Source organism: Dreissena polymorpha, chromosome 2 (assembly GCF_020536995.1).
Source record: "Dreissena polymorpha isolate Duluth1 chromosome 2, UMN_Dpol_1.0, whole genome shotgun sequence".
Taxonomy (NCBI): domain Eukaryota; kingdom Metazoa; phylum Mollusca; class Bivalvia; order Myida; family Dreissenidae; genus Dreissena; species Dreissena polymorpha.
The window spans coordinates 80,735,956-80,759,366 of NC_068356.1; the positions used below are offsets into that span (position 1 = coordinate 80,735,956).

Below are 23,411 nucleotides of genomic sequence, written 5' to 3' on the forward strand. Positions count from 1 at the left end.
ATTAGAAAAAAATTGTTTCAGATTAGCAAATTTTCATTGCAGTTATGATATCTGTGAGGAAACAGTAATACTGTACATTGACCATGCTTTAAAATATCCATTACAGTTTGTCAACCAGTTCCGGATAATCAGCAGTTTCTGATTAATTTGTATTTAATTTTCCATAATGCCGCCCCAATAAAAACAAAATGATATGTGTCTAAGATATACATTATGTAAAGAAATAAATTAACACAGAAATTTAGCAAGAAAGCGTTTGAATTATGGTTACAGGGGGGATAAATGCAGCAAAAAGTTAACCGGAACTGATTGAATGAATTAATGTTTTGAAATGTGCATCTGGAAATCAAAGGCTTTATTATTTTCAAATAAACTTTTTGCGGATTGAATACAAATGCCATGACAATATTTTGAAATACTAGTTAAACTTTTTGCGGATTGAATACAAATGCCATGACAATATTTTGAAATACTTATTCTGTACGTTAAATGATTTTTAATAATTTTCCGAAGTGTGAACTTTAATTGGCTATTTTTGACAAAAAACTGTATATGCCGTCTGGCCTAACCTGTTATTATGCAAAATAAATTTTACCCTTTTTTTAAAAATCTTCTCACATTGACACTAAGCAGTGCCACAGCTAAGCTGCGTATCTGCGTCTTTCACCCTATTAAAATGTTTGAAAACGCAAAGAAATACAATATCATGCGTATTGAAAACGCACCCGATTTGCCTTTTACGCACATTCGTCTTATTTAATGCGTACGATACAATAGCTTTGATCGAAAATACTTTGCTCATTTTCGGTATGTTTTGTGTTTATTTTCGATACGCGGCGACGCTTTTATTCAGCAAGCGCCTGGATGACGGAGCAATAAAACAGTCAAAGCTATTCAAACGCTCTGCGGACTAGATTTCATAGTTAAATAAAGCGGCTGACCAAATTATTTACAACGACATACATGCGTTTTCAATCTGACTTAATCCGTCGTTCATTGTGCATGTATTTGTTAAGTGTCTGTACTTTCAGTTTCTAATACGATGCGTAATAAAAATGTCTAAGAGAAAGACGTCCGCAATTGTTGCGCCAAAATATCAGTCGATCGCTAACTTTTTCGAACCAAGAGCAAATAAGTGCCGAATCATTTGTGTTATCGATTTTTTTTAAGTTTAAAGTTTATATCATTGACAGTTTCAAGGATTAAAGATGTTATGAAACATCAGTTTATTAAAGTTAATTATATTAGTTTACAGTTTTATTGAATCAATACAATTGTGTGCAGCTTCAACAGAAGTAAAGCAGCAATGGTTTTACTGTATGCATCTTATAACTCATTTCACCCTATTCCAAGAATGAAATCACCCTATTTTTCAAAATCAGTGGGTGAAAACCCTATTTCCGAAATAATTATCTGGGGCACTGACTAAGTCTCGAAAGAAATTATTGTGGTCAAAAGAATTAACATTTTTTTGCCAGGTGATTCTAAACTGGTTGACTGACTCAGGGCTCGTGCTGTCGTTCGCCATTTGAGCCATTTGCGAAAATATTGAGAAATTGGCTCAAGAAAATTCTGATTTGCGAAAATGCTAAAATCTCGCAAATCTTCATTGAAATTATCCGCCATTTAAATCCAGGCTGGTTTTCTATAGTTTTCTCTTTGTTTCATTAAAAGTGTTCGCAAATTGAACAATAAACGAAAACCGTTCTGCACCAGAACATGAGACATCGCTTGACCTTATTGTTATTGAAGCGCACGTGGTAGCTGGCCAATCAACATTGAGTTCGCTCACGCATAATATTGGATCAATCATGCGTAGACACTTGGAATACACAGTTGATATTGTCGTCTGCCTACAATTTATCGGCCGATGGCAAACGTCGTATTTAAAGATAAACAAATGACAAGAGCAATAATAAATAATTTCTCAGCTGATCACTTTAGACATGTCTACCGACTATCGATCTGAATTAAAGGATGATCATTAAATAATTAGTTCAATGTTGATGATGTTACACCTTTCTGACGATTATCGTCGTTATCGTTTGATATAAAAGGTGATAATTAAGTTGTTTTACTCACATGCTATTGTGAAGAAAAATGTCAACCAAATGGTCTATTTATTACGTATTTGCTGGGCTACCAATTTTCATTTTCTGCAATCAAACGATATGCAAATTTTATTTCAAGTGCAGAACGCGTACAATTTTTCGGACTGTCGTTTTCGGATACATTATTTTTCGCTGATTTAAATTTATTTTCAGAGTTCTTTATAGAAGAAATAGAATGCCGAATACACATGCGGTAATACAGACGATATGGTTTATATTAATTCGAATTGTAATCACTTGAAATTGCAATTGGAAAGACTATCACAAAGAACAATTTGTAAGTCTCTGGGTGGGGTGGGGGGCTTTGCCCTTTATTCCTGTTGGGTTCCTGGTTCTAAGACCCCCCGGCCTTATTTTCAGGATTTCAAATTTCAGATTACTTCTATATTGAAAACTGCATGTTATATTATATGTGATATGCCCTTGCTGTCATAAAAAGAAATATGAACAAGTTGATAATATATATTATTATTTTAAAACCACTTTTCGCGCGCCGAAAAACAAAATCTGGTTGGCTCAAAGAAATTTTGGGCCAGCGCTAGCCCTGCTGACTGTATATGCATCTTTTGATGATTTAAAAACCTGCAAAATTTCAAGCGTTGCAACCGAAACAATTGAATAATTTGGAGAGTTCTGTTGTTGTCATTAGATTTTGTGATACTTATTATCCCCACGCTTTTTGAAAAGCGTGGGGATATTGTGGTTATCTCCGCCGTCCGTCTGTCCGTCCTGGCCACTATCTCCTCCTACACTATAAGCACTAGAACCTTGAAAATTACACACTTGGTAGCTATGAGCATATGTGCAACCCTGCACTATTCGGAATTTCGATCTGACCCCTGTATCAAAAGTTATGGGGTTTCGGGTGGGGCTGGGTCAGAGATTTTCACTTATTTTTGTGCCCCCGGTATGGTGCATTGGCCATAGCTTTTGCAATATTGATGATAGCAAATTGATATTTGGCATGCATGTGTATCTCATGGAGCTGAACATTTTGAGTGGTTTAAGGTTAAGGTCAAAGTAGTCCTTCAAGGTCAAAGGTCAAAAAAACAAATCCAAGGGAAGTAATAAGCTTTAAAGGGAGGTAAGTAAATAACCTGCCAAATGATATAAAATTTTTAAATAAATCAAAGTGGCGCATAGAGTGAAGAGGCCAGTAGGACCTGTAAATAAACTCTGAAACACACACACACGAGTACACAGAAGTCAGGTCGGACCTCAAAGACCTCGTGAAGAGACCGGTAGGACCTGTAGATAAACTCTGATATACACACAGTACACAGAAGTGGCGCAGAGATGTATTAAGCATTCAATTGTTTGTGTTAACTCATCTGTGAAATGGTTAAGCTCATCCATCTAATGTTTATACAAGGGATTATAAAAAATTGGCTCAAAAGGACACCTGTATATGAGAGAAGAGATAGAATGCATAAAAAGCATTTGTGCAATTAAAATTTTAGACACATTTCTAAAAATCTGTCAAAATGTTTAAGTGGGGAAAATGTGAGAAACAATTTAAAGCAAGATGGACATTGTTGTGTACAAGATTGCGATAGAAAATTTCTAAGACGCTACTATTTAGTCAACCATTTAACCTCAAAACATAACTTTTCCAAAACAGGAGCAAGAAGATTGGCTATAAGAGAGCATGTTCAGCCATCTCATAAGTCATTCCAATTAGGAATTAGTACATAATTGACTACAGTGAAGTTGATTCATTATTAGATTTGTAAGGAGAGCAGGATGAGGAGGAGAAATTAAGGTATAGATTTTAATTTCTTTCTTTAAGTTTTCCTCAGTGAGAATTTATATAAAGTAATAACTACAATGAATGACAAATTCAATAATAGTAAAAATTTTATTGTCCTTGTAACACAGGGAAATTAATTCAAATACTATCATTATCGAGTATCAAATTCGAACAAGAAGTAATGTAAATCAAATAGATAATTTGATCATACATACAATTTCATTTAAGACAATTATAAGTCACATGTAATAATTCATAGAATATTCATGCAAAAGCATTCAAAGCATAATACAAGCATTATACAATATGTTAATAACAATTCAAGCTGACAACAAATATTAAATATGTAATTAAACAAATAATTTTGTAATTGCAAAGCATTATACAAACATAGACACAAAGCAAGTTAATAAGCATTAACAAATTATCAATTCTCTTATCTCACAATGACCTATTATATTAAATGATTTTCATAAAACTACTTTTATTTGGGAGGGTGGGACTGGGAAATTCAAATTTTTTAACGCTGTGTGTTCAATTCTTACAAAAACAAGTATGAACTATTTTTCGACAACCCGTGCGCTCGAGTTAGCAATTCGACCAATCATAAAAAAGTTGAAAGTTAACATCGCTCAGCTTTATTTTAAGAAAGGTATACATATGTAGTGAGAACTTGTAAACAGAATTAACTTGCGTCATAAATTAAACATTTTAATTCAAGATAAAAATTAGCCAACTCATTTCTTAGGTTTTTTTACATTAACTTCTTCATTTCCACATTGAAATTTTATACTGAATATCTCTTATGACAATACGGTCAATCTCAACTATGCATGGCCCCATAACCAACCCTGGGCCGCCCCTGGGTCAAACATGCGGCGTGGGGATACACGACGGCCTCTGCCGCGCCATTTCTAGTTTCTGTTGTTGTTGTTATATTTTGTGATACTTTAAGCATTGCTTATATAAAGCATAAATCTCATCACTCATTGTATAAGCACAGATGGCTGAGTGGTCTAAGCGTTAGACTTTTACTGAAGGGGTCAGTGATTCAAGCCCAATTGAGGATTACTTTTTTTCTTTCTATAATTTTATTCTTGCTTTTTTTTACTGGAGCTTTTTAGAACCATTTGTTTAAATTAATCAATATAAAGCATTTAATGACAAACTTCAATACATGCCAAAATCTGTGAAAAAGCCCCTTTGAGTTAAAGTGACCTTTTTATAAGATTTTGGAATGTTTTTAAGTTTGTCATCAAATGCTTTAAATTGATCAATGTAAATATTGGAATTAAAGAGTTCAAGTATAAAAGAACACTTAAATGAAATAATACAAGTAATCCACACATTGGCTTGAACCACTGACTTTTGGAGTAAAAGTCCAACACTTAAACCACTCGGCCAACCGTGCTTTCAAACGATTGCATGTATTTATTTCTAATATAAACAATCCTCGTTATTTCACAAAATATAACGATAACAACAGAACTTTCAAAATGATACTATCATTTCACATTTGAAACGCATAATAATTGTCCGGATTTTAAATCTTCAAAAAATGCATTTATAAAATGGATCTTTTAGAGCATGGTCAATGTTCAGTAATACTGTTTCCTAGGGAAAAAAACTACAATGAACATTTGCAATTCAAGGCCCTCGTTTGGTCGTTTTTGGGGCCGAAATTGGGCCCCATTCCCCCCTTAAAATAATTTTTTTGTTCCCCTATTTCAGCTAAAAATTCCCCCCTCCAAAAAAAAATATTTTTTTATGCCCCCTTTCGAAGAAAAGGGGGCATATAGTGATTGGACTGTCCGTCTGTCTTTTTTTCTGTCACTTTTTGCGATTAGGTTTCCAAAAATGCTCATAACTTCTATGTCCCTTGAAATAAAACCTTCATATTTGGTATGCATGTGTATATGGACAAGGCCTTTCCATACGCACAAAAAATTTAACCCCTGTGACCTTGACCTTGAACTTAGGGTCAGCGTTAAGGTTTCGAAATCTGCGTTTATGTTTCAAAAAATTCTCATAATTTCTATGTCCCTTGAGACATAACCTTCATATTTGGTATGCATGTGTATATGGGCAAGGCCTTTCCATACACTCACAAATTTTTACCTCTGTGACCTTGACCTTGAACTTAGGGTCCGTGTTTAGGTTTCGAAATCTGCGTTTAGGTTTAGAAAAATGCTCATAACTTCTAAGTCCCTTGAGATATAACCCTCATATTTGGTATGCATTTGTATATGGACAAGGCCTTTCCATATGCACAAAAAATTTTACCCCTGTGACCTTGACCTTGAACTTAGGTTCAGCGTTTAGGTTTCGAAATCTGCGTTTAGGTTTCAAAAAATGCTCATAACTTCTATGTCCCTTGAGATATAACCTTCATATTTGGTATGCATGTGTATATGGACAAGGCCTTTCCATACGCACAAAAATTTTGACCCCTGTGACCTTGACCTTGAAGATAGGGTCCGCGCTTAGATTTCGAAATCTGCGTTTAGGTTTTGAAAAATGCTCATAACTGCTATGTCCCTTGAGATATAACCTTCATATTTGGTATGCATGTTTATATGGACAAGGCCTTTCCATACACATACAAATTTTGACCCCTGTGACCTTGACCTTGAACTTAGGGTCCGCGTTTAGGTTTCGAAATCTGCGTTTAGGTTTCAAAAAAAGCTTATAACTTCTATCAAGCGTTTATAGGGGGCATAAGTCATCCTATGGTGACAGCTCTTGTTTTTTAGCTCATCTAATTTTTGAAAAATAATTATGAGCTATTGTCATCACCTTGGCGTCGGTGTCGGCATCCGGTTAAGTTTTGCGTTTAAGGAACACTTTTCTCATAAAGTATCAATGCTATTGCATTCAAACTTGGTACACTTACTTACTATCATGAAGGGACTGGGCAGGCAAAGTTAGATAATTCTGGCTTACATTTTGACAGAATTATGTGCCCTTTTTATACTTAATAAATTGAAAATTTTGGTTAAGTTTTGTGTTTAGGTCCACTTTTTTCCTAATGTATCAAAGCCATTGCTTTCATACTTGCAACACTTACTTACTATCGTAAGGGGACTGTGCAGGCAAAGTTATGTAACTCTAACTGGCATTTTGACGGAATTATGGGCCCTTTATACTTGAAAATTTGGTTAAGTTTTGTGTTTTTGTCCACTTTACCCCTAAAGTATCATAGATATTGCTTTCATACTTGGAGCACTCGCAAACTATCATAAGGGGACAGTAAAGGACAAGTTGCATAACTCTGGTTGTCATTTTTACGGAATTATGGCCCTTTTTTGACTTAGTAACTTTGAATATATGGTTACATTTTGTGTTTAGATCCACTTTACTTCTAAAGTATCAAGGCTTTTGCTTTTAAACTTTAAATACTTTCATTCTATCATGAGGGTACTGTACCTGGCAAGTTGAATTTTACCTTGACCTTTGAATGACCTTGACTCTCAAGGTCGAATTATCAAATTTTGCTAAAATTGCCAATACCTCTTCAGGGCTTTCCTTTGACCCGAGCTGCCTGGTTTTGACGCTTGAAAATTACAGAAGACACCTTTTTGACTCTTGAGAAAATTATGTCATGCGTCACATTTGACCCGGGGGAATATACCAACTTGCGTCAACGAGATCAAAAGTTGTTAAGACTAAGCGATAATTGGCTCAGGGCGGAGTATCTCATTTAGTAGACGCTAATCGTTAACGCCCGCTTCCAATCATCGAAGCACAAGTCCACCCAGTAGGCGGAGTTTGGTTAATTGAGAAATCTAGTATTGACCAATTAAAACACTGCTGGTTCGATGACGCGTGTATTAACTTTCCATTATTTATCATAGTGTTTGATATCAGCTGTTTGAGGAAAAGACGTGTATTAAACCCACCTAGTTGTAATAATCCAACTCCCAGGTATTGACCCTCTGAGCTGTACGTATGTACTCATAAAAGCTCAGAGTATTTAAGAAGAACTATAAAGTCCCCAAAACAGAATGGACTCATCCGCGTCAGTTTTAATAATATTCAATATAAAATAATAACATCCATATCCACAGTACACTGTAAAGCATATTTTGAGATATTTCCAGAGTATGTCAGAATGTATTTCCAAAGCTGAATATCACTGTTTTACTTCATGTTTGCTCAATTCAAAGGCGCGCGAAAGTTATGCTGTCATATGTACTGTCTACAACGTCAAATTACACGCTTTGCATCAAAGTTACTAAAAATAACTATAGAACCGATATAACTGACCTTGTGGCAAAGTGACAATTTTCGCATGTGCTAATTGATTACAAAATACATGTAGGCGTAATAATTGACCGTTTGAGAAGGCATAGGCTATTGCGTTAAGGTGCCACCCGTATGTTTTTTTTGTGATAGCCAGCGGAAATGGTGTTGTTGTTTTTTTATTTTGTATTTCATTCTTAATTTATTAGCCAAGCGAAACGGTCAAACAAAGTTATTGGATCCCAGAATCTGTTATTCCATCCCAGAATGTGCTGCGCAGGTTTCAGGTCATGTGCAAGAGAAGAAAGTGATAGTTTGCTGGTTTTATGCTAGTTGTGTGTGTGTGTGTGTAGTCATAGTGTTATTTTATTACCTTTTTTTTTTACTAGGGCACCCATTTGAGATCACTCTTTAAATGCATGAATGATTTATTTATTTGCTCAAATGATTGTTAGTTTGTAGGACATATGACATATTGTTTTGCTGTATACATGAAGTAAATGTTGTATTAGAATACATATTTTGTATGTAATCTTTGAGATGTTTTGTAGGACATGACATATTGCTCTCTGAGATGTTGTGTAAGACATGATATGACATATTACTCTTTGAGATGTTGTTTAGAACATATGACATATTACTCTGCTGTATACATGAAGTAAATTAGAATACATATTTTGTATTTATTAATCATTGAGATATTGTGTTTAAATGCATAGTGTTTTAGTGACAGTACAATGTAAGAAATAAATGTTGACATATCTTTTAATTTGTTGCTTTCTATATATTATATCTCAGTAATTTGCTTAAATTGCAAAAAATCATTGACTCTCCTGCGTTATTATTAGGACTCTTTAAAGTTTGATTTCGACTCTTGAAAAAATGGTCCCAAGAGTCCTTGACTTTTGAGATTTGAGGTCTAAGGAACGCCCTGCCTCTTTATGATTAGATTTGATTTATACTTTGACAGAACAACTCTTACCTGACATACCACAATTGACTCCGTCCAAACCATCCCCCCTGTCCCCCCCCCCCAAATCCCCCCTCAATCCCCCCATTATTTTTTTTTAAATTAAAGATCATCTTATAAATGACCACCACACCCTCACACTTTACCCCCCACCCCAAAAAAATAATTTTTATGCCCCCCAGTAGGGTGGCATATAGCAGTTGAACTGTCCATCAGTGTCAACCAGTCTGTCTGTCCGTCCGAAAAAAACTTTAACATTGGCCATAACTTTTTCACTTTTTAAGATAGTAACTTGATATTTGGCACGCATTTATATCTCATGGAGCTGCATATTTTGAGTGGTGAAAGGTCAAGGTCATCCTTCAAGGTCAAATGTCAAATTTATGGTGTCTGTCTGTCCGAAAACGTTTACATTGGCCATAACTTTTTCAATATTGAAGATAGCAACTTGATATTTGGCATGCTTGTGTATCTTATGGAGCTAAACATTTTGAGTGGTGAAAGGTGAAGGTGAAGGTCATCCTTCAAGGTCAAATGTCAAATATATGGCGTCTGTCCGTCCGAAAACTTTAACATTGGCCATAACTTTTTTAATATTGAAGATAGCAACTTGATATTTGGGATGCATGTGTATCTCATAAAGCTGCACATTTTGAGTGGTGGAAGTTCAAGGTCAAGGTCATCCTTCAAGGTCAAAAAATATAAATAAAATTAAAAGCGGCGTTCTCATGAAGCCAGGGCTTAACACTAAGGCACGTCCTAACGACATTCACTGCCTGTACCTACGTCCGGGCTAGCCAATGTCCCAGGAACATGCCCGACTGGTCGTGTGTATTTTGGGCGGGATTTTGTGTTCTTATCAATAAACTGCATTTTAAATAAGCTTTTCAAAGATGCAACAATCTTAATACAGTACGATCAGATGACAATTAAATCCCAGAGTGAAGTTGGAGACAACAAACGGATCGTATCTCAAAATAGCTTTGGAACCCCCTGATTGCAATCAAAAAGAGGCCGATAATGCAGAAAATCCCCGGCAGTTTTCCTGATAAAACACGTCAGTACCTATTTTTAAACGGAATTCCGCTAGATACGGTTTTTGATTGGTTTCCTCGTAGTGACGTGTTTTCTCGATAAAAATACGTTATAATCTAAAAGCCGGTATCGCACAGGATTGTCCAGGATGGATGAAGGCAACTCGACATTAACACAAAGTTACTATAAAATTATTAGTTATTTATCAATTTTAAATAATTGTAATTTGTTTGATCGATTAGAAGTGTTTTGACAATCTTTTTTACGCAATTCAATTAGCAAAACTAATATTAATGGTCGATCCCGGCTTTTAGTAGAGAGTTAACCCTGTACAATTGTTACGACTACCGTGCCATTTGTTGTCAGATGGTAACCGGGGCAATCTATGTAAAAAAGGTTTGGCTTTACGGGTGGGGATGGGGGTTCCTCAGAAAAGAAAAGAAAAGGGAAGGAGGAAAGGAAGAGAAAGTATGAGGAAAAAAAGGAAATTTCTCCCGAAATGGCGTAAAGATTACAACTAGATGTCTAAAGTAGGTGAATATTGAATTCATTAGCATTAGAAAGGCAAGCTAATAAGAATTATTGAATCATAATTGTGCATCTCTACGCACAAGAAAATACCAGTTGAATGATAAATATAAAGGTTTTGATATACTTGGGTCAGGGCACATGAAAGATTGGTCAGGGCTAGTAGGTTCTGCATTTACAAGCCCGAATGGGCTAGTTGAAAAAAAGTTAGTGTAAAGCCCTGGAAGCTGCACATTTTGAGTGGTGGAAGTTCAAGGTCATCCTTCAAGGTAATCCTTCAAGGTCAAAGGTCAAAAAACAATTTGAAAATTTCAAAGCGGCATTATGAAGCTGCACATTTTGAGTCAAGGTCATTCTTCAAGGTCAAGGTCATCCTTCAAGGTCAAAGGTCAAACAAATATTCAAAGCCACGTTATCATGAAGCTGCACATTTTGAGTGGTGTAGGTTCAAGGTCAAGGTCATCCTTCAAGGTCAAGGTCATCCTTCAAGGTCAAAGGTCAAACAAAGTTTTAAAAAATCAAAGCGGCGTTATCATGAAGCTGCACATTTTGAGTGGTGGAAGGTCAAGGTCATCCTTCAAGGTCAAAGGTAATTAAAAAAAAACAATAAAATTTTTAAAAGCGGCGCAATAGGGGGCATTGTGTTTCTGACAAACACATCTCTTGTTTTTTTCAAACATGGTTAAAAAACACAAATATAAAAATAACCTTTGATTAAATGTATATTTATGTAAATTCTATTAAAATATAGCAATTTTAAGTGTTGAATGGTTAGTGAAAAGATCTTTAAAAATTCCCCTTTTCGCCAAAAAGACGCAAAATTCCCCCCTCTTAGGGCCCCGGTCCCAATTCCCAAAAGTGTAGCAAGTACCCTGGCAAATTTGAAACAATTTTTGTCAATTTTTATGCCCCCGGATCGAATAATCAGGGGCATATTGTTTTTGACCGGTCATTCTGTCCCAAAACTTAAACCTTGGTTAAAGTTTTGCGATAACTTTTGCAATATTAAAGATAGCAACGTGTTATTTGGCATGCATGTGTATCTCATGAAGCTGCACATTTTGAGTAGTGAAAGGTCAAGGTCATCCTTCAAGGTCAAAAGTAAAAAAATACAATCCAAGTGAAGTAATAAGTAAAAGGGAGATAATTTCTAAACCTGCCAAATGATATATTGAAATTTTATTTCAAAGCGGCGCAATAGGGGGCATTGTGTTTCCAGGTCTATAGAAAAATTTTGGGGTATATTGGGAAATTCACCATATGTTTTTGACAACAATAGGGTTTTTGTAAATTCAGTAGAGTTTTAGAAAAAAAATTCACCCCCTACTTTTTAGCTAAATTGGGGTTTTCACCCCTTTTTTTTAACTCAATTGGGTAATTTAGGGAATGGCATATCTAACATAATACAAATCTACTAAGGTTACTTTATTATTTACTAGTATACAATGGAATTCAAAAAGGTACCTGTACATTTATAACAAACAATTACTGAATTTCTGATCAAAGTTATTCATTTTTGCGTTGAATAAGACCAAGTTTGTGAAAATGGCTGCACAATTGATAAAGTTATGGCTGTTCAAAGCGTTGCTACTTGTTTTCGGGTCATTTTGAGTTGAAAACCTTGAAAATGAAAGTAGAAATCGGATGGGTCTACGAATATTTACAATACTACCCCAAAGATTGATAACCGCTGGAAAGACTGCCTTCTTTTCTTCATAGGACGGTATATAAACTATGCGGTACATTTTGTACAGAAAATAACCAGTCTAAAACATACGCTTGGTGTTCATAAGAATTGCGTTTCGTGACACAAGGTTTTTTACAGGAATTATGTTATTTAATTTGTATTTGCGTTTTTGTACGCTTTATTTTAAATTTAATTACGTTTTTGGTTATTTTAATTGCGTAATTACGAAAGTACGCTTGTTATCTATAGCCCTGTGTTTCTGACAAACACATCTCTTGTATCAATTTATCATAAAGTGAAACGGTCCCTTTAAACCTTTTGGTCTTATTTTATCGTATGATTCCCTCATATCGAGAGTCTCTTGGCAAAGATAGTTTTGTTTACATTAAAAAGATGACTCTCATGATGAGGTCACACACATGCACTCCAAGTATTTTGTATCGCTAACATTACTACCTTAAAAATTAATACAAACACTACGAAAATGAGGAAAAAACTAGTTTTCAAAATCTTACTTCAACTGAAATAATCTAAATTTATCCATGTTCCATACATTTTGTTAGTCCTCTTTGTAAAATTTCCGCATAATATTGCAAAGTGAAACAGATGACTGAACTTGTGTCAACTTATTTGTTTGATTTATTTACAATTTCTTTCTTTTTCTCCAGATTTGCAGAAAATGTTGCATGAGATTCATGATCGACTCTAATGTAAAAGCTGTGCGCTCACTTCGAGTCAAGTGATAAACATGTGTTTAGTGGATATACACACTTCCAGATTGGACACTAGTCTTATCCAATCTTTTAACCCTTAAAGCGCTGTAGCTGCATTTTAAAGGCCTTTGCAAACAGTTTGGATCCAGATGAGACGCCACAGAACGTGGCGTCTCATCTGGATCCAAACTGTTTGCTATTCTGATAGTATTCTTTGAAAAAAAATGAAGAAAATGCTAATTTTAGAAATTCTGCAGACGACATTTTAGCAGACGACAAATTTCCCAGCATGCAAAGGGTTAAAAGTAACATAAATGGCGAACATTGCTGGCCTTAAGCCTATTGAAATCCAAAACTACAAGGCCCATGTAATGCTTGATTTATAACAGCTGATAGGGGTCCTCAACTAATGTTGTCAAAAATATGACTCTTGGGTCACAATTGTCCACAGCCAATGTGGGTTGGTGTGAAAATTGTCATATAGAGTTGAGTATCAAAATATTATCAATTTATGCCCCTTTCATTAAAAGTAGCCCCAGATACAGATTCTCAGGTTAGCGTTCAAGGATCTTCCAAGTCCTCTTATTTTTTAAGACAATACATGCATTTTTATTTGTATCCTGCAGTATAACTTAAAAAACAACATTATTTTATAAAACAATGAGGACTGTTCAAATATCAAGAAACAATAGATAACTTGTGAGTGGTGTGACATTTTGGGTTATTGCCAGTTTATCACTTCTATCTTTGAAGCAGTTAATTTATTTTAAAGAAACACACTTATTCACAAAAACACAAAAAAAGAGTTCATTTAAAACAGGATGTTTTGGGAAATTAGTTATAAAGGATCTTGATTTGCTACAAAACCAGATTTTTTAACTTTAACATTTGATTTCATCAGCATATGTTACCAGTAGTCTGCCTATTGAAGTTGTTTATTTTTGTTGATTTTGTTGATCATCAGACAAACATGACACCAACTTATGTTAATGTAATTTTATAAATATAAATGTATCATCTAGTGATGATTCACTATCATGTGATACATGTAGCTTGTGTGGTTACTGTGGCAACAGAGAAGATTGTCATCAGCTAACTGTGACTGTTCAAAGCAAGCAGAAGACATAGCTGTACATTTCATCTTAAATGTAATGTTATGTAATATAAAGATGAGCCTCGCTCTGGCAAAACAAGGCTTAACCCTTTGCATGCTGGGAAATTTGTCGTCTGCTAAAATGTTGTCTGCTGAATTTCTAAAAGTAGCATTTTCTTCGATTTTTTTTCAAGGAATACTATCAGAATAGCAAACAGTTTGGATCCTGATGAGACGCCACGTTCTGCGGCGTCTCATCTGGATCCAAACTGTTTGCAAAGGCCTTCAAAATTTGGTTCCAGCACTGAAATAGTTAATGGATGTTCAAAGTGTTTTCTGCATAATCCTGTGCAGTCCACACTTCACAGGCAAATGTGCAACGACACTTAAGGCACATACTTAAGCCCCATTTTTCAAGAGGAAGGCTTTGCTTTTTTACCTGTAAATAAAGGGGAAAATAATGGACATAAATAGAAACAATGTATATTACCACTAACACTTTACACAAATATCTATTGTACCCCCTGGTAAAAAATAAAAGGGGGCACACTTTAGTCACTATGGTAGTTTGTCAACATGTTCATGGAAACAAACATACACAAAACTTGCATGTATTGTTCCTTGGGATTTTTATCATCTTGTGTTAATACTTAAAAAAGTATACCTCTTTTTGAGTTTTTGAATTAAAATAAAAATAATGTGATTTGTGTAAGTTAAGACATAAGTATAAATTTCAGGGATCATATTTTTGTCGGTTTTGTCGGTCCTAGGCCGATTGGGGTCATGAAAGACCGATTGAAAATCCCAAAGAGTCGGTCCGATTCTGTTTGCAAAAATTCCCATGTCATGAAATCGATTACGCAGTGAACATGCTAGCATACCCTTATTACATTCTTGTCTCGATTAGGTGTGATAAACCATACACTGCAATCTCTAAACCGGTCAGGACCAGTCTATTGCACGTCAGCCGACTAGTATCAACGTATGACACCAATCAACGAAGATTCGCGCGGTTGTGTATTAGTAAAGCTTGAATAACCCAGTGTCAATATCAATCGATAATTTCACTGGCTTATACCTAGCACACTTATCGGTCCGTAATGTGTGCTCGTCCACGATAAAATCGTTGACAGTTACTTCGGAGATTAAAACCTCGATGTTATCCTCGTGGAAATTGTGCATTTCATGCATGATACAGTCAGTAAACTTTCATATAAACAAAGAAGAAAATCGGATATTCTGCATTAATTGTCGGCGGACCTTATACACTGAAAGCACGCGCTGTGACTAAACAAAACATGCCGATACATTTTCCACCAGCGTAATAATCCGGCAATAAATGAATGAAAGTTGCGGTTTTGATTGACAGAACAGCCGAAAATTATTTTTATGGGCGGAACTTCACATAAAATAGTACACAAGAAAAATAATATACATTGTATAAATCTTTAGTAAAAATCGTGTTAGAATCGAAATAATTCGTGTACTTTATTGTTTGTTGTTGAATTACCCACGACCGGAAGTTAAGATGCGTGTTTTTGAATCACTCGTGCTTCGCACTCGTGATTTAATCCCTACGCATCCTAACTATCGGCCGTGGTTTATTTAACAACAAACTATAACGTACACGAATTGTTTTTCAACTATTTGGTTTTATTATTGCCAGTAGCCAACCTACGCACAGACATTTGTTAGATTCAATGCATGTGTGTAAGCTATTATCGAGTCGACAATGATTTAAAACATCGGTATAGACTTACACAGATTAATAATATTGACAACGATGAAAAGTCAGATAAAACAGTTACCGAAACAACAATCAAATAGCTAATGATAAAACCAATTGAGAAAACCTCGTATGTTCCGTTTAAAAAAATGCTTAAGGCAATTTAACTTGTACATTATTATACCCTCTTCATGAATTGCAATATCAATGGTATATATTTTAACATAATTTGTCATAATTTCGGACAAAAATTTTCGGACACTTTTTCCCCATTTAAATCCGGACCGATTGATGTTGCTGGAAAATATGATCCCTGAGTATAACACTAACTGGAAAAAAGTGGACAAATAAAAAATATATTTACTGGGAATTAGTGAAAAACAGACCAGTCTGTTAATAATAAATAACTACTGTAATACTTATAACAAGATATTTGTGAAAATATAATCATATTGAGCTGACTGTATACCCCTATCTTAAGTTTAACTTGATACTTCTGTTTTGCCTGTTTATGCCCAATGTGACCATGAAACCTAATGCTTTTGATAACTGGTATGTGCCATCAGGTATCTGATGAACAAGTTTTTGTGCACTTTACAAATAGTTGAATAATGATTTGTTGACATCCTCGTCTCAGATAATCCAACGATGTGGTTACCTTATTTGCATGTTAATATTGCCAACAAAATGAATGAACATGTTTTATAATTTGCCAAAAAATGAATTACATGTACCATATTTCATATTTGTATATTTATCAAGGTCTTTGCATTTTAAGTCTTATCCAATTGAAACGTATTTCAAGTCAAATACAATGCTGAGTCAGACTGTAAGCAATTTATGGATGACTTTTTCCCATGTGACACATTTTGTGTCTAAATTATAGAAATGAGGTCCTAGCTAAAAACATATGAAACACTCACAGTTGATTGACCCTTTTAACAACAAACTGCTGCCTTCAATGCACATGTTTGGTTATATTTCAGTTCCCCTTTAATGACAAACTGCTGCCTTCAATGCTCATGATTGTTTATATTTCAGGGCCCCTTTAATGACAAACTGCTGCCTTCAGTGCTCATGGTTGTTTATATTTCAGTACCCCATTAATGACAAACTGCTGCCTTCAATTCTCATGGTTGTTTATATTTCAGTACCCCATTAATGACAAACTGCTGCCTTCAATGCTCATGGTTGCTTATTTGTCAGTACCCCTTTAATGACAAACTGCTGCCTTCAATGCTCATATTTAACCAGGTTTTCCGAAGGAAAAAACTTGTTATTAGATATGCGAATGTCGGTGGGCGAGCAGGCCGGCTGGCGGACGGAACAAGCTTGTTCGGGCCATAACTTTGTCGTTCATTGTGAGATTTTAAAATCATTTGGCACATTTGTTCACTAAAATTAGACAGTGTGTCATGCGAAAGAATTACGTCAATATCTCCAAGGTCAAGGTCACACTTTGAGTTCAAAGGTCAAAAATGGCCATAAATGAGCTTGTCTGGGCCATAACTATGTCATTCGTTGTGAGATTTTACACATTTGGCACATTTGTTTACCATCATAGGACAGTGTGTCGCACGAAAGAATCACATCAATATCTCCAAGGTCAATGTCGCCACGACTAAAAATTTATTTATTTTAAAACAAAGGGGGTTAATTTTGTTTGTTCAGTTCAAAAGTTCAGTTTGAGTTGTCTCCCTTTATCAGCGTTTGAAAACCTGGTTTTGTGACAATTTTGTCCCTTGTTGTTTATATTTCAGTACCCTTTTAATGACAAACTGCTGCCTTCAATGTGCATGGTTATTTATATTTCAGTACCCCTTTAATGACAAACTGCTGCCTTCAATGCTCATGTTTGTTTATGTTTCAGTTCTCCTTCAATGACAGTCACTCACAGATGGTGATTCACTGGGCAGGGGACAGCAGTGGTGTAATCATTTCTCTTACCAAAGGTACTTGCATTAAATACAAGGTTTGAGCCATAAAGCATTTAGGCATACGAGATTGGGTTCACTTATCATGCATGTATATATGCATTTATATTTCATGGTAAATGATAGCATATTGAAGTTGCAAAATTTAATTATGTTGATGATGTATATGATAAATACTGTCAGGCACAATAATGACTTTGCATAACAAATTTAGGCTCAATCATGGTTTTGCATAGCAATTTTAGGCTCAATAATGACTTTGCATAGCAATTGGGTTCGTAATAATAAGTTAAATTTGGGTCTAAAGATGATTGAAATTTACCAATATTTCCGGTGCAACCAGGCATTGTGTTGAAAGCCCGAGGGTTATACCTACCATCCTTGACCCCGTGTTGGGAGTAACTCCAGTACTTAGCCTGCCTGGGAACTAGAATGACCAACATTTCTGTTGTAACCAGTCCATAGTACTGTTTTGAAAGCCAGGCAAAGTAGGAAGTACTTTATGTGTGCCTGGAAAACTGAAATAACTTTATTCTGAGCTAACATTCTGAGTCAAACCACTACTTAATGTGCCTTCTTACTAGAATAACTGGAATTTGATCCCACCTTTTGGGTAAAACCAGTGCTTTATAAGCCTGGGTACTAGGATGACTCAAGTTTGAACCCATGTTTTAAGTAATGCTAGTACTTTATGTGTCTAGGAACTGGAATGACTCTTAATTTGAATCCATTTTATTTTTTCATTTTTTTTATATAAAATACCATTAAAATCCAAATGTCAATAGAATGTCAATGAAGAAAATAACCCTGTATATGTATTTATTTTCACAGGTGCCCTTGTTGTTGGTAACCCAAGCCTTCACACAAGTGACGTCTTCATTTCCTACGACTATGGGAAAACATTTGAATCAAAGAGAGATTATCTTAAACTGTATGGTCAGTCGTACGCACTGATTTCGCAGTTCATAAGCAATCCAGTGTACAGAAGTCATGTAAGTATTGTGAATATGGAATAGATTCTTTTACTTTTCACATCTATGTTTGATATATGTATCTGACATGGTCTGCTCTCAATGTCCACATAGATTTGAAAGTTTTTTTACACATTAGTTTTCGTTTAAATGAAAGAATGGGTAATTTTGAATACTGCCAAGTCATTTAATTTATTGATTAATTAAATAATAAGTTGAATAGTAAGATAACACTCTGTTAACAAAAGAATTTACAAAATTACAGTGACTGGTAATTAAAACAATCTTGAACTGTTAAATAGTTTTTCACTACATGCTTTTGAGTTATAAAATTAGCCAAACATGTAACATAGGTATGACCTATAAAGGCTACACGGCAATTTTGTCCATAATATTCATGAACACTAGAAAGTTTTGGATATTGGAATCTTCGCGTTAAAAAGTACAAGCATGCAGATTCCGTAAGCCTTTCTACTTAAAACAATAATAATTTATTGTTCCTAAGTATACATTTCAGAAAATGAGATGTACTATTAGGTAAAATACTGTTCAATATCATGCTCTTAGATGAAATTTTTTTACCAATATTATTTAGGTATTCTGACTCTTAATTATTTTTTTTTCGTGCCCAAAATTTTAGATCCATGAAAATATGTTCAAAGTACTTTGTCAGAACATTTAGAGACACACTGACAATATGCCTGTAACATTAATGTTCCGATATTCCTATTTCAAGGAAGCTTGAAATAATGATATTTGATATCTTGTTTATATAACAAAAAATAACATGCGCAAAAACTGGTCACACGTTTGAAAGACACGAAACAGCGTGTGATGTGTCCCTGTTATTATGTTGATTGGACAGATTCTGGAATTTGTTAAAGGGACCCAATCTTGGATATGTTAAAAGGACACAATTCTGGATCTGTAAAAGGGACACAATCTTGGATATGTTAAAGGGGCACTCTTTTGAATTTGTTAAAGGGACACAATCTTGAATTTGTTAAATTGACACACTCTGGAATTTGTTACAATGGACACAAATCTTGGATTTATTAAAGGGACACAATTTTTCATTTTTTTTCAAGGGCATACTCTTGGATTTATTCAAGGGACACTATCATGTATTTGTTCAAGGGACACATTCTTGGATTTGTTCAAGTGGCACACTCTTGTTTTGTTTAAATGGACTCAATCTTGGATTTATTCAAAGGACACAATCTTGGATTTGTTTAAGGGACACAATTTGTTGAAGAGACACAATCTTTGCTTTGTTAAAGGGAGACATTCTCTGGTACACCTGACTTGAAAAAGTGTATTGATTTTCTTCACAAGCAATTCACTTCACAGCACTTTTGATCTGTTTAATACAGCAAAAATGCTGGGTGTATACTAAATATGAAACTGTTTGACATCTTCATGATACACTTGCTTCTAAAAAGCAAATCCAACTGGTAAATTGGTTGAACGATTGAACACTTATGAATGTACATGATTACTTAAGACTTGCTTTGGTGTGTAATGATTAGGCATGTTTGACTATAAGATATATAACAATTTCTGTGAAAATCCAATATTTGCTTGTAGGTGAATACATTCTATAATATAAAATGCTTCACTATATGCTTGTGAAAATTCTATTTTTTCATATAATTTCATGCATACAGTATATACATTTGATATGTTAGTCATAACATATCAATAACTGTGATTATTACCGACTTGGCATTGTTTCAGTATTTCTTCGTCGATGAGGCTAACAGCTTTATTTTTTCAACGAGAGATTATGGCAGAACATTCTCTGCAACACATGTCTCGTTTAAACCAAACACCATTAGATTCCACAAGGATAACTACCAATATGCCCTGGCCATGGATGAGACTCCAGACAAGAGAAACGTAGGTTTATGGAATATTTGAGCTGCGTTTTGGGAAAACTTTTCTTAATCCATGTGTGTAAAGCATCATCCCAGATTAGCCTGTGCAGTTCAAACAGTCTTATCAGTTATGGCGCACACTGTTTTTAACCAGGTTTTCCGAAGGAAAAAACTGGTTATTAGATTGGCGAATGCTGGCGGGCTGGCGGGCGGGCGGAACAAGCTTGTCCGGGCCATAACTTTGTCGTTCATTGTGAGATTTTAAAATCATTTGGCACATTTGTTAACCATCATTAGACGGTGTGTCGCGCGAAAAAATTACGTCAATATCTCCAAGGTCAAGGTCACACTTTGAGTTCAAAGGTAAAAAATAGCCATAAATGAGCTTGTCTGGGCTATAACTATGTCATTCATTATGAGATTTTAAAATCATTTGGCACATTTGTTCACCATCATGGGACGGTGTGTCGCACGAAAGAATCACATCAAAATCTCCAATGTCAAGGTCGCCACGACTAAAAATAGATTTATTTTAAAACAAACTTACAAAGGGGGTTAATTTTGTTTGTTCATTTCAAAAGTTCAGTTTGAGTTGTCTCCCTTTATCAGATTTTTTTTCACAATGAAAACCTGGTTTTGTGACAATTTTGTCCCTTGTTATGTTTTTTTTCTTTAAAGGAAGTTGTTTCTTAACAAAAGTCAAGTCTAGTCATAAAGTTCCATCCTTGATTACCAGGTATGGACTGCACAGGCTAATCTAGGGCAACGCTTTACGCACATGCATTAAGCCTCTTTTCTCAGAATAAGGCTCATTTTGTTTAAACCCATTTAAGTGAGCTTATTACATGTTAAGTTTGAATATTCAGAAGAGAATTGTGGAGTCACTGTCATTGGTGGTGGGTTGTCTGTGTGGAGTGAATAACTTGTACATATTTATAAAGCTATTAAATTGACACTTCCAAAAAAGTATGAAGTATTGATAGTGTGAAAGCGCCAAACACTTATTTCATTCCAAGTGATCAAGGCATTCCTGAGTTATTTACCCTTGAACTTAATTGAAAACTGATGTCAGTTTTACTAGTTACTTTTTTGACAAAATTCTTTGTTGTGTTAAAAGCATGATGCTTATTTAACACTTTTGATAATGAATTTCATAATATAATTAATGTGTTACCTAAGCACATAAAAGTCATCATTGTAATCTTCAAGATCACTCCATCACAATTTAAACTCCCAGTGGTTGAGCTATTGCAACCATATGGAGATTATACAATGTTGATCCACTATATGGCGTTTTTATAAGATTTGATGGTTTTCTTTTGACACATAGCCATATAGATGTAGATCACATGTATAATTGTCTTTGTATTTATTATTATGTTAATGTGTACACAAATCTGCTCTAAGGACTATCCTACGCTTAAGATTGGCAAGAACACACAAATAAAGTTTTAATATGATTTCTTAAAATGAGCATTTAAATTTAGAGTTAAGCACTCTGTGGTTGTTTTTTGTGGACGGAAACACAGGTTAATTATAAAGTTCAAACAAGGCAGTATTTTTTGCAGTATTAACCCTTTACCACTTAGATAAATATTTTGACGCATTTGTAGTCCCTCAATTGTTTTTATTTAATTTAAAACATTCTTTCTAGATTCAAATTTTAAAGGCTTCATTTCCAACCCTTAGATTCTGAAAAGCAGCAAACAGCATCAAACCTAAACAGACTGCGTGATGCTCGCAGACTTTTCTGGTTTAATACTGTTTGCACATAGCCATATTCACTTTGCTTCTGAGTGGAAAAGTGTAAAGTATTTTGCTCTTGACTATTTTCAGTTGTACATGACCAGTGACTTTGGCTTGAACTGGCAGCTGGTTGCATCTAGGGTGAAGACATTCTATTGGTAAGATCAGTCAATGTTAGGATATGTTCTGAAGCTTAAATAAATGGACCTAGCTGTGGGCATTGGAGCTAAATGCATGTACATTGAGTTTAGTCACAGATTAATCTGTGCAGTAGCACTTTTCACGTTTATGTTGTTTTTTAAGGAAGTCTCTTCTTTACACAAATCCAGTCTTATTAGAAAGTATCGTCCCTGATAAGCATGTGCAGACTGCACAGGTTATTCTGGGACAAAACTTTACGCATATGCATTAAGCCCTTATTTCTCAGTGTGAGACGTAAATAAAAGGAAAAAATTAACTATGATGTATCTTGTAGTTACACATGGAAGCTTCCCTTTAGTATTTTTATGCCCCACCTTCGAAGAAGAGGGGGTATATTGTTTTGCACATGTTGGTCGGTCGGTCGGTCGGTTGGTCGGTCCGTCCGTCCACCAGATGGTTTCCGGATGATAACTCAAGAACGCTTAGGCCTAGAATCGTGAAACTTCATAGGTACATTGATCATGACTGGCAGATGACCCCTATTGATTTTTAGGTCACTAGGTCAAGGTCACAGTGACTCGAAATAGTAAAATGGTTTCCGGATGATAACTCAAGAATGCTTACACCTAGGATCATGAAACTTCATAGGTACATTGATCATTGGCAAATGACCCCTATTGATTTTCAGATCACTAGGTCAAAGGTCACGGTCACAGTGACTCGAAACAGTTAAATGGTTTCCTGATGATAACTCAAGAATAATTAGGCCTAGGATCATGTAACTTCATAGGTACATTGATCATGACTGGCAGATGACCCCTATTGATTTTCAGGTCACTAGGTCAAAGGTCAAGGTCACAGTTACAAAAAATGTATTCACACAATGG

General features: G+C 35.1%; 1 protein-coding gene across 1 annotated transcript in view; it reads left to right on the forward strand.

Annotated features, from left to right (window-relative positions):
* LOC127867768 (sortilin-related receptor-like) overlaps positions 1-23,411 on the forward strand; it is a 150,764-nt gene that overhangs the window by 454 nt on the left and 126,899 nt on the right. Inside the window, exons 2-5 of the mRNA XM_052409153.1 lie at positions 17,726-17,807; positions 18,621-18,781; positions 20,498-20,659; positions 22,474-22,541. Of these exons, the coding sequence (XP_052265113.1) occupies positions 17,726-17,807; positions 18,621-18,781; positions 20,498-20,659; positions 22,474-22,541 (473 nt within the window). The remainder of the gene's footprint in view (positions 1-17,725; positions 17,808-18,620; positions 18,782-20,497; positions 20,660-22,473; positions 22,542-23,411) is intronic.